Source organism: Vulpes vulpes, chromosome 14 (genome assembly GCF_048418805.1).
Source record: "Vulpes vulpes isolate BD-2025 chromosome 14, VulVul3, whole genome shotgun sequence".
NCBI classification, from domain to species: domain Eukaryota; kingdom Metazoa; phylum Chordata; class Mammalia; order Carnivora; family Canidae; genus Vulpes; species Vulpes vulpes.
The window spans coordinates 14427735-14440299 of record NC_132793.1 but is presented as its reverse complement, the minus strand read 5'-3'; the positions used below and the strand labels follow the sequence as shown (position 1 = coordinate 14440299).

Genomic DNA, 12565 nt, shown 5'->3' with positions numbered 1-12565 from the left:
CACGCCCTGGGCCAAAGGCATGCGCTAAACCGCTGAGCCACCCAGAGATCCCTGATATGACATATTTTAAACTGTTGATGGCAAGTTGGGAGTGATTCATGGAATCTTCTAAAGCTTGAGTCTGCCACCAGATGAAGACCCCCTTGATTGGAGAGTCTCTTTATTTCCATTTCTAAAGTGATATATTGCTTGGAGCATCTGCATGGCTCAGTCGGTTAAACGTCTGTCTGCAGCTCAGGTCATGATCCCAGGGTCCTCAGATTGAGTCCTGCATTAGGCTCCTTGTTACTAGGGAGCCTGCTTCTCTCTCTCTCCCTCTGCCCCTCCTTGTGCTCTCTCTTTCAAATAAAAAAATGAAATCTTTCAAAAAATAAAATGATATTGCTCGATGACTGCACACTTTCAATTCTGGAATAGAATATGGTCCCCCTAGGTACCCTGTCCTAACCTCTGATTCCCCAAAGGCCTGAGACTGCTCTGTTCTTGGGTGGGTGCAGGGGATCAGGGGAGAAAGCGTTGAGTTTTTGGTCTCTCTTCCCCGAGCTCCTTCCCCTCCTCCTCTGGCCATCTCACTCCTCGGTAAATGGTGATGAAGATGAAAGACTTCAGAACTGGTTCAAATTGAACAACAATTAAAAAAAAAAAAAAAGACTTCAGAACTGGGCAGCCTTAGGCTTGAATCCTGGTTTGGTGAACTAACTTGCTGTGTGGTCATAAGCAAGTTCTTTAACTGCTCTTAACCTCAGTGTCCTCTAAAAGTAGGAAGGGTGCTCATTAAATCTACCTCACAGGGGCACCTGAGTGGCTCAGTGGTTGAGCATCCGCTTTTGGCTCAGGTAGTGATCCTGGAATCCTGGGATTAAGCCCTGCATCTGGCTCCCTGCAAGGAGCCTGCTTCTCCCTCTGCCTTTGTCTCTGCCTCCCTCTCTGTGTCTCTCATGAATAAATAAATAAAATCTTAAAAAACAATAAATAAATCTACCTATAGATGGTGGTGGGGATGAAATGAGATGCTTATAGGGAAGTTTTCACAGTACTCCACACAGTGAATCTCAAGAAATAGATGATTAGGGCAGCCCCGTGGCGGCTCGGTGGTTTAGCGCCGCCTTCAGCCCAGGGTGTGATCCTGGAGACCCCAGATTGAGTCCCAGGTCAGGCTCCCTGCATGGAGCCTGCTTCTCCCTCTGCCTGTGTCCTTGCCTCTCTCTTTCTCTGTGTGTCTCTCATGAATAAATAAATAAAATCTTTTTTAAAAAAGAAATAGATGATTAATATGGCTCTGAGGTGAAGTGACTTGCTCAAGGCGACACAGCTGGGTGATGGCAGAGCAGGAATTGAACACCAGAGCTGGATGACTCCAAAGCCAATGCTCATTAATTTGTGAATTCTAAACCTTCAATTTTCCTATAAGGGAAGTATCTTCACCTCACAGATTCATTTATTAGATAAGCATAGAAAGTTCCCAGTAGGAGTGCCTGGGTGACTCAGTTGGTTAAGCATCTGACTTGGGTTCGGGTCCTAGGATGGAGTCTGCATCAGGTCCACTTTCAGTTAGGAGTCTGCTTGTCCCTCTGCCTCTCCCTCTGCCCCTCCCCCTGCTCATGCTCTCCCTCTCAGATAAATAAATAAAATTTTTAAAAAACGATTTTATTTATTAATTCATGAGAGACAGAGAGAGAGAGAGAGAGAGAGGCAGAGACACAGGTAGAGGGAGAAGCAGGCTCCATGCAGGGAGCCCAATGTCGGACTCGATTGGATCTGGGTCTCCAGGATCAGGCTCTGGGCTGAAAGCGGCGCTAAACTGCTGAGCCACCCAGGCTGCCCAATAAAATCTTTTAGGAAAAAGAAGAAGAAAAAGAAAGTGCCTGGCACATAGTGAGCCCTTTAAATCCATATTCTTGGGATCCCTGGGTGGCGCAGCGGTTTGGCGCCTGCCTTTGGCCCAGGGCGCGATCCTGGAGACCCGGGATCAAATCCCACATCAGGCTCCCGGTGCATGGAGCCTGCTTCTCCCTCTGCCTGTGTCTCTGCCTCTCTCTCTCTCTGTATGACTATCATAAATAAATAATAAAAAAAAATAAATCCATATTCTTGTTTTTTTTTTTTTAAGATTTTATTTATTTATTTGAGAGAGAGAGAACACAAGCAGGGGGAGCGGCAGGCAGAGGGAGAAACAGGCTGCTCATGGAGCAGGGAGCCTGATACAGGGCTGTATCGCAGGACCCCGGGACCATGATCTGAGCTGAAGGCAGATGCTTAACTGACTGAGCAACCCAGGCACCCCACTTCTTGGGTTATTATGTTGCCTTTCCCAAGTGATGCCTCCAGGAAGGCAAACACAGACCCTTCTCTAAAGGGGCTGGTGGGGAAGAGAGAAGGGAGGGACCCATACTGGGGAAACTCTGGGGCTGGAGCTCCAAGCTCAGTGCAGCGGGGGTGGGGGGGCGTGGGGGGGGTGGAGAACTGAATGCTACCCACCCCTCAACCCATCATCCACCCTGCCCCGTTTTGCAGTTGAAGAGTCCCAAACCTAGAGAGATGGGAAGGCATTTGTTGTAAGTCACACGGGGCAGATTGGAGTCCAAGTCCCCAATCTCCTGATCCCAAGTTGGAATCCCTATCTTGGCCCGTAATTAAAAGCGACCATGGCCATTATTGGGGACTTGCGACGTGCACTGCGGTAAGCATTTCTGTGTTTTTTTTTTTTTTAATTTTTCTTTATTTATGATAGTCACACAGAGAGAGGGAGAGAGGCAGAGACACAGGCAGAGGGAGAAGCAGGCTCCATGCACCGGGAACCCGACGTGGGATTCGATCCCGGGTCTCCAGGATCGCGCCCTGGGCCAAAGGCAGGCGCCAAACCGCTGCACCACCCAGGGATCCCGCATTTCTGTGTTTGATCTCATTTTGTCCTCACATCAATTTAGGGACAAAGGGCCCTTTTTTACAGTTGAGGAAGCAAATTCAGAGTGAGTGGAGGACATTTGTCTGGAGCCCTGGAGAAGAGTGAAGCCTGTCTGCTGGTTTCCAGATGCCCTGCACTTCCCCCTTTACTCCCCTTGGAAGACAGGGCTTGCTGAGCTGGAATTCCCCAATCCCTGCCTGAGGGAGCCCACTCCTTCCGCCTTGAGGTGGGGTAGGGGGAGGAAGCTGCTGAGAAAGGCTTCCAGGGAAGGGAAAAGAGGATGGATCCCAGCAGTGTGGGAAGGGGGATTGCTGGGCTCAGGAAGAGGCCTTGGGGAAACTTCCATCCCTTGCCCTTGGGCTGACCACTTGGGGCCTTTGGGTGGTGAGCTCAGGGAGTCCTGTAGCCTTAACTCTCTCCCTTGCTTTCATTCAGTTCCCACAAGCTCTGCAGTTTGCAAAACCCAACCCTTCCCCTATGGGCCTGTGGTTTCCTGTGGGTCGGGGGTCCTGCCTGACTCGGCAGTGGGAACTGTGCGCAGGGGGTAGAGGAGGACGTGGTGTAAGCCCTTTCTTTGCCTTCTCATGCTGGGGCCGCCCCCCTCCCCAACACACCCCATCCCCTGAGTCAGCCCCTGCTTGCCAGGGAGGGGCGGGGTTACTGATTCAGTGAACAGTGCCTTCTTAAACCCCTCACAGGGTCAGCTAGTAGCTAGACACACCACTACCCTTACCATGAGCCCCAGGCAGCCCCTGGTCCTGGTGTTCCTGGTGCTGGCTTGCTGCTCTGCAGCTCCCAGACCACACAAGCCCACCGTTGTGGTCTTTCCAGGAGAACTGAGAACTAATCTCACTGACAAGGAGCTGGCAGAGGTAGGCTAATCCCCCGGTCTGGAGTTAGGGAGGGCTGGTCAGGAGTCACAGGGAGGGCATGTGGCCTGGAAGGAGATACCTTGGGGCAAGCTGGGGGTGATGGGCATGTCTGGAGAATAGAGGTGTCCAGGATCAGGGCCTGGGGGGTCCTGCAGAGGCTCTGGACAGTGATGGCCAGGAATGGCTAAAATGGGGGTGGTGGTGCATTGGAGGGTTCCAGAGTGGGCATGGGCTGGAGGTAGACAGGGCTAAATGCTAGGGAGCCCCCGAGATAGGCACGGGCCAGGGGCATCCAGGCTGGGAAGGAGCTGAGGATATCTCAGGGATATTAAGGGAGTTAACGGGTGGGTGGGCATTAGTACAGGTATCCAAGGTACCAAGTCCTGTGTAGTCGCTAGTCCCTGAGTGCCTGGCCAGATGCAATCCAGCCACATAGGGCAGAGAAAGAATCAGGGCTCTGGAATATCTTTGCTCCTCCATCCACAGGAATATCTGTTTCGCTATGGCTACACTCACGTGGCCGAGCTGAGCAACGACAAGCAGTCCCTGAGTCGCGGGCTGCGGCTTCTCCAGAGGCGCCTGGCTCTGCCCGAGACTGGAGAGCTGGACAAAACCACCCTGGAGGCCATGCGGGCCCCGCGCTGCGGCGTCCCGGACCTGGGCAAATTCCAGACCTTTGAGGGCGACCTCAAGTGGCACCACCGCGACATCACTTACTGGTGCGCGGCCGGGCTCCGCGGAGGCGCTGGACCCGGGCGGGAGGGCCAGACCCCGCGGGGGCGGTGATCTCATCCTTAGACGGGTCCCTGGGTTTAAATGGGCAGCCTGGGGCAAGTGGCTCCACCTCTGAGCCCCTGTTTCTCCTTCAGGGAAATGGGTCTCGCACGCACCCTTGAATCTTCCTGCTAGGGCCATTGTGAGCGTCCCAAGAGAAAAATGCGTCTGAGAGCGCTTTGTAGATGCAAGCGCGGAGCGCAGGGAGCCCTGCGCTTGCTGAGGTCGCTGACACACCGGGTGTCGCTGCTACTGCCCCGGGCGCCGGCCTCACTTCTGACCTCTAGCCTCCTGCCTTTCCCCCCCAGGATACAAAACTACTCGGAAGACTTGCCCCGCGACGTGATCGACGACGCCTTTGCCCGAGCCTTCGCGGTCTGGAGCGCGGTGACGCCGCTCACCTTCACTCGCGTGTACGGCCCCGAAGCCGACATCCTCATTCAGTTTGGTGTTAGGGGTGAGAGCGCGAGAAGGGGAAGGCCAGGAGGGTCTCGGACGGGGAGAGCGGAGGGAGGACCGCGGAGGGAGTAGGGCGGGGGGTGGACCGGCTCTGAGTCCCCGGTGCGCCCCCTCCCGACCCGCGCGGCACAGCGCGGGGGCTGGAGGCTCGGACCTCTGCTCCCGGGCGGGTCTCCGCCCACACTCGAGGCAGCGCCCTTGCGCAGCGCGCAATCTGCACGGCTGCGCTCAGCTAACGCCCTTCTTCCCCACCTGCTTCCCCAGAGCACGGAGATGGGTATCCCTTCGATGGGAAGAACGGGCTCCTGGCTCACGCCTTTCCTCCCGGCCCGGGCATTCAGGGAGATGCCCACTTCGACGATGAAGAGTTATGGACTCTGGGCAAGGGCGTCGGTGAGATCCTGAGCCGCCCCGGCCCCCACTCCCTTCTCTTTTCACACTCATCACCGGCCACCCTGACCCCGTCCCCCTCCTCCCGCAGTGGTTCCGACCCACTTCGGAAACGCAGATGGCGCCCCCTGCCACTTCCCCTTCACCTTCGAGGGCCGCTCCTACTCGGCCTGCACCACGGACGGCCGCTCGGATGACACGCCCTGGTGCAGCACCACGGCCGACTATGACACCGACCGTCGGTTCGGCTTCTGCCCCAGCGAGAGTGAGTGCGGGGTCGCGGCGGGGGTGAGCGGCGCCCACCCCCTCGAGGGGCCAGAACCCTAGAGTTTCAGCCCGGCTCTGCCACTAGGGCTGTGCGGCCTGCAAGTCAGCCTCTCGTTCTCTGGGGCCAGTTTCTCATCTGTGAAATGGGTACAGGAGGAATGGAGGACACAGAGTGGGGGTCAGTATACTCATGGCATCTTCGGGTAATTGTGTGGGTCTCCCCAGAACTCTACACCCAGGACGGCAATGGGGACGGCAAGCCCTGCGTGTTTCCGTTCACCTTCGAGGGCCGCTCCTACTCCACGTGCACCACCGACGGCCGCTCGGACGGCTACCGCTGGTGCTCCACCACCGCCAACTACGACCAGGACAAACTCTTCGGCTTCTGCCCAACCCGAGGTACCTCTGCCCCGCCTGCCAGACAAAGGCCCGCCCCACTTAGTTTCGCATTGGTCCCCGAAATGGGGCTCCTCTACCCATCGGTTTGTCTCTCCACTACACGCTGGTCCTCAGGACCACGGTGTCTCGGCCTGACGTCCACGTGCCGCCCCAACCCACCCCGCACCCCTGCGGCTTGGCCTTTTAGTCCAGCTTGCTGCCTCTCCAGTAGTCTCCGTCGGCAGGCCCCGCCCACCACCCTAGCCCGGGCTCAGCTGCATCCCCAGCGTCCCCTAGGCTTTTAAAATAGGACACCAGGATTATCTAGCTCCCAGTTTGGCCCGCGCCTGGTTCCTTACTGGGCCCACCCACCTGGCTCACCCAAGGCGCTTCCTGTCTCCAGTCGATTCCGCGGTGACCGGGGGCAACTCCGCTGGGGAGCCGTGTGTCTTCCCCTTCATCTTCCTGGGCAAGCAGTACTCGACGTGCACCAGGGAGGGCCGCGGAGATGGGCACCTCTGGTGCGCCACCACTTCGAACTTTGACAGAGACAAGAAGTGGGGCTTCTGCCCGGACCAAGGTGAACAGGGTTCCAAGGTTGGGGGCATTGGTGTTGGGGGAGGGAGGGCCAGGACTCACATCCCAGGGCCTCTCTTTCCTCCAGGATACAGCCTGTTCCTTGTGGCCGCCCATGAGTTCGGCCACGCGCTGGGTTTAGATCATTCATCGGTGCCAGAAGCGCTCATGTACCCCATGTACAGCTTCACCGAGGGTCCCCCCCTGCATGAAGACGACGTAAAGGGCATCCAGCATCTGTACGGTGAGGTTGGGGGCAGGGATGGAGGAAGGGGCGGGGCTTTGTCGCAGTACCCACAATGGGGAAACGGAGGGAGGTGGGCAGGGGGGACCTCAACGTTTATCTGTGGGAAAGCCTGGGGCCAGTGGGTCCAATTGCTGCCTGGTCATTGCTTGGAGATGGTGATAAACAGCCTAGACTCTAGACTGAGTCTAGACAGATGTGGGTTCAAAAGCCAGTCCAGCCACTTCCTGGCTAGGTGACCGTGGAAGTTACTTCACCTCTCAATTTTCTCACCTGTGAAATGGCACCTGCTCATAGGGTTGTTGGGAGGTTTGAGTGAGTTAGAATAATGCCTGACATATAGTAGACACCATATGAGTGTTTAATATTTTGTTATCATCACTTATGATCATTAATATTATTCCTTCATTTAAAAATGGAGATATTAAAGAATCTACTTGATGTTTTTTTTTTAAGTCAAATGAGCTAATGCGAATTTATAAAGCTCTTAGCAGTAAGTTTGGCGTTCAAAAAACACTTCTTTCCCACCACCCTGGAGGGGGAGGGAGAGCTCCTGCATGTCCTGTGTCCCTAAGGCCCTTTGGGTTCCTACACAGCCCAGGGATTGGACAAACATGACTAGAATGAAAGGTGAATGGATGGGGGTGGGGTGGGGAATGGGCTTGTCAGTGTGATTGAGGGAAGGTAGCACCCAAAGTGAGGAGAGGGAGTGCTAAACGCCTAACTGGTGGGGTTTGGGGTGGCATATATTCCACCAGCAGAGATGTGTGCAGGAATAGAGGTATCTCATCCGGATGCCGCCGTCTCTCCCGTCTCTCTTTAGGTCCTCGGCCTGAACCTCAGCCACAGCCTCCAACCGCCCAGCCCACCGCCCCGCCCACGGTCTGCGCTACTGGTCCTCCCACCACCCTCCCCTCCGAGCGCCCCACTGCTGGCCCCACAGGCCCCCCTGCAGCTGGCCCCACGGGTCCCCCCACTGCTGGCCCTTCTGAGGCCCCTACAGTGCCTGTGGATCCGGCAGAGGATATATGCAAAGTGAACATCTTCGACGCCATCGCAGAGATCAGGAACTACTTGCATTTCTTCAAGGAAGGGTGAGCGGGCTTGGATGTGTGGCTGGGGAGGGGGGGGGACTTGGAGGGGCATCTGCCTGCCCCTCTCCGCCCACTGGCCTCGGGTTCAAAATTCAGTGCCCCGCTGCTCCCTTTTCTCATTCCCAGGAAGTACTGGCGATTCTCCAAGGGCAAGGGACGCCGGGTGCAGGGCCCCTTCCTCATCACCGACACGTGGCCTGCGCTGCCCCGCAAGCTGGACTCCGCCTTTGAGGACCGGCTCACCAAGAAGACTTTCTTCTTCTCTGGTTAGTTTCCTCCTTTTTCTTCCTCCGCTCCCGCCATCCTCATCCTCGCCAATCTAGGAGGGCCAAGAGACCGAGTATAAATCCGTGAAACGGTTTACGCGGATTAGGAAAAAGGCGCCCCCTTCTGGCGCAGATCGTCGCCGTCCCCTTGCACCGTCCGGCCGAGCCGGTCTCCTCCGTGGGCGCCGAGACTGCGGGCACCTCGGGCGCAGAAAGGCCTCGCTGGGTTCTTCCCCTTGACATTCAAGAGCAATGTGTGTCCACTCCCTGCCCCCAGACCGACGTGGCTCTTCTCCCCTGCAGGGCGCCAGGTGTGGGTGTACACAGGCACGTCGGTGGTAGGCCCGAGGCGTCTGGACAAGCTGGGCCTGGGCCCCGAGGTTACCCAAGTCACCGGCGCCCTCCCGCAAGGCGGGGGTAAGGTGCTGCTGTTCAGCAGGCAGCGCTTCTGGAGGTGAGAGTCACGCGACCGCGGACCGCCGGCAGGGGGACCTCGGGCGACATCCGCCCACCCCGCCCTGCGGCTCAGCACCTGTCTCTTCACCACCTGTTTCTTCACCACCTTCCTGCAGCTTCGACGTGAAGACGCAGACCGTGGATCCCAGGAGCGCCGGCTCGGTGGAACAGACGTACCCCGGGGTGCCCTTGAACACGCATGACATCTTCCAGTACCAAGGTGAGGGCTGCAGACCCGCGGGTCAGGAGCGAGTACCCCCCCCCCCCCCACTTCCTACTTAGCCTGCCTCAGGTGATTGGTCAAATTCTGAAAGAGAAAAAAAAAAATCCCCTGGAGACTGAGGCAAATGCCCCAGCACAGATGAAGTTCCTTAAAAATGCAGAGACCTTTCCCAGATCATGAAGGGACACTAGGAACAACCAGAACTAGAACCCAGATATCCTGCCTCCCCATCTGGAAGCTCTTTCCCAGACAGTACAGGACACGTGGTTTGCTCGGAGGCTCATTCCTTTATTAGACAATATTTATCAAGTGCCTATAATATGCCAGGCACCCATGCTGACATGGGAAATACAGTGATTAAAAAAAAAAAAAGACAATTTGTAACTGTATCTTTGGGCAAATCACTACTGCTCATGGAGCCTCATTTCCCCATCTGTAAAATGGGCATGATAGCTGGAGTTACTCGTACTTTCTCTGTCTCACTGCTCACATACAATCAGTTGACAAGTTCTGTTGACTCTACTAACAAAATATTCAGTTTTCACCATCTCCTTTGTAAATACTCTGTTCCAAGGTATACTGGTTGTTCAGTGCCATCAGGATGTTCTCAGGAGTAGGGAATGTGTAGGAGTGCAGGGCCACGGTCCTGGGGATGACTACAGACCAGTTCCAAGGTCAAAGAAACTACTGGGATCTGATCTTCCCCTCATACCCTCCCAGCACTCCAGTGGTTCCTGCTCTGCACCACCCACCTGGCCTTGGCTGCTCTTTGAACATGTCAAGGTCACTCTTAGCTCCAGGCCTCTGTGCTTTTTGTTCCCACACCTGGAAGGTTCTCCCCCAGACCATGGCTGGGCTGCTTCCCTTTTACCCTTTGGGGCTGGGAGGCTTAGGCTACCTTTTCAAAGAGGCCTTCTCTGCCCTTCATGAGTTATTCACCTACTTGCTTTTATTTCCTTCATAGCTTTCTATGTTGTCACAGTCTCATTTATTTATTTACTTAAATGTTTGCTTGTTAATTGTCTCTCTTACCCCTTGAGAGTGCCAGCAGCAGCAGAACTGAGATGATGCCTACGTTTTTTACTCTGCTGTATCCCCCGGTGCCTCTAACAGTGCTGAGCACTATAAATATTTGATGAAATGAATCGCTGAACACACGCATGTTGAATGAATTGTTTTGAGTACCTACTGTGTGCCAGGCTCGGTGCCAGTGCTTTGGACATTGAGGTTTTCTGCCCTCCAACATCTCTGTTGGGGCGGGGGAGACAGAGATGTCATATGAAAAGGGCAAGAGGGATGATTGTAAAGCTCTTGTTCTGCTTCTGTATATGTTTGTGGGAAGGTTGACATCACCTCCCTTGTCCTTGCTGTTCCCCTGCAGAGAAAGCCTACTTCTGCCAGGACCGCTTCTACTGGCGTGTGAATTCTCGGAATGAGGTGAACCAGGTGGACGAAGTGGGCTACGTGACCTTTGACATTTTGCAGTGCCCTGAGGATTAGGGCTTCCCACCCTGCTTCAGCACCGCAGAGTGGATCCTATAGGGATGGTCCCAATGGGGAGGGAGCCAGTTTGCCGGACACAAACTGGTGGGTTTGTTCTGGAGGACAAGGAAGAGTTGAGGTGGGCTGGGCCCCTCTTTCCACCTTCCTTTTTTGCTGGATGTTTTTAATAAACTTGAATTCTTTAATCTTGAGGAGATTTCTTTATGTATGTATGCACACATGCATGTATGTAACTGATAGACTGCTCACTATGTGCCAGGTAGTGTCCTAAGCACTTCATAAATATTAACATTCATTCTTCCTATTTGGAAGATAGAATGTGATTACTTCTATTTTACAGCTGGGAAAATGGCCAACCTATTTTTCATTCATCAAACATTTATTGAGCCCCTGAGTAGAGCCAGGCTGTGTGCTGGGCACTGAGAAAGGAGAGATGAGTTGGACTATGTTTCTGTCCTCAAGGACCTCTTGGGGTCCTCCAACTTTACGTACACAAGAGTACCCTCAGAACTTGCTTAAAATGCAGACTCCAGGCTCAGTCCCTGAAGAATCTCGCTCAGTTACCAGAGTGATTCTTTGTCTGGTGGGGGTGGGATCACACTTGAAGAGTGTGCAGTGTGTGGCCCTTTATCCTAGAATAATGGTGTGTGTATGCGATGCTGTATGTCGTGGTTGAAGTCAGGGAACATTTCTCAGCTCAGATGGCATCTGAACTTGAACTGAATCTGGAATGATGGCAAGAGTTTTTTTTCTATGCAAGTAGGACTGTCTTCCTAGAGGATAATTTTTACCACAAACCATTAAACCTAAAAATGTGCCTACTCTATCTCTCACACACATGTGCACAAAACAACAGACAGAGGGACACTGCAGTATGGCTCGTATAGTGAGGCAACGTCCTAAGTGTGCAGAGGTCAGACAGTGGGTAAATGGAGTATGGATTATATACACAATGATAGATAGTAGCCACCCCTAGTTCAATACTGAGTCAGTGCCAGGCACTGTTTCACGCGCTTTATGTGTTAACACAGCTAATCCTTTAAACAACCCAGAAGACAGGTACTACTTTTACCTTATGAGTATGATTGCCATCATCCCCTTCCCCTGTTTGACAGATGAGGTAACCGAGGCTCACAGAATTACATAGCTCAGAGGAAGTCCCATGGCTGGTGAGCGGTGGCAGTGGGATTTGACTGTGGGCTCTTTTTTTTTTTTTTTTTTAATTTTTATTTATTTATGATAGTCACAGAGAGATAGAGAGAGAGGCAGAGACACAGGCAGAGGGAGAAGCAGGCTCCATGCACCGGGAGCCCGACGTGGGATTCGATCCCAGGTCTCCAGGATCACGCCCTGGGCCAAAGGCAGGCGCCAAACCGCTGCGCCACCAGGGATCCCTGACTGTGGGCTCTTGAGGAAAATACCGGGGAGAAGAGAAAAAGCAGGGGGCGCTTGGGGGAACTACAAATGGCTGAGAACTCTAATGTGTGGTTTTAGGAGGTAGATAGCAGGGGAGCAGAGAGGATTCTGGAACGGTTGAGGTAGGAATGGTGGTCTGGACCAGATGAGACAAGGTATGAATGCCAGGCTGAGGAGCATGGTTGTGACTCCACAGGACAGCAGAGGGACTTGAGGCTTGGGGTAGGTGAGCGGAAGTGATGGGCTTGTTCAGATTTGGTTGTCTTCTGGACTTAGGCCCAAGTGGGAATTTGAGGGACTCAGAGGACTTCCTCCCGAGCTTCCTTTGGGTGGACTCAACCCCACCTCATCCATTTCTTACCGAGGAATGACCCATAATGACCCATTTCCATGGGCATACCCACATTTCTTAATAGGTCTTATTTAAAGCCCCTCCGAACCTCAGTCTCTCTCTAGATACTGTTGCATTTCTCTACCTCTCACCCCACCCACAGTAAAACTTCTCCAAAGAACAATCTCCACTCACTGTCTCCACTTCAGTTCTCATTTTCTCTGCAACCATTTTCAGCCTGACTCCCACCCCACTATACCACTGAAATCATTCTCTTCAAAGCCACCTATGAACTTGCTGCAGCCAGATGCAACAGGCACTCTGTGCTCATCCTACATGTCTCTCAGCTTGTTTGACGCCATCGGTAATGCCATTCTCCCCCAAATTTTTCTTGACTCAGTTTCTGGAGAA

At 53.9% G+C, this 12565-nt stretch overlaps 1 protein-coding gene across 1 annotated transcript; it reads left to right on the top strand.

The window, feature by feature from the left end:
• Window positions 1-3570: 3570 nt before the first annotated feature.
• Window positions 3571-10592, top strand: MMP9 (matrix metallopeptidase 9). Its single transcript, XM_026014741.2, has 13 exons — window positions 3571-3777; window positions 4264-4496; window positions 4860-5008; window positions 5275-5403; window positions 5492-5665; window positions 5893-6066; window positions 6449-6625; window positions 6710-6865; window positions 7689-7959; window positions 8086-8225; window positions 8529-8679; window positions 8798-8901; window positions 10286-10592. The coding sequence occupies exons 1-13, from the start codon at window positions 3640-3642 to the stop codon at window positions 10402-10404; spliced, it is 2115 nt and encodes a 704-aa protein (XP_025870526.2). The 5' UTR covers window positions 3571-3639; the 3' UTR covers window positions 10405-10592.
• Window positions 10593-12565: the final 1973 nt, after the last annotated feature.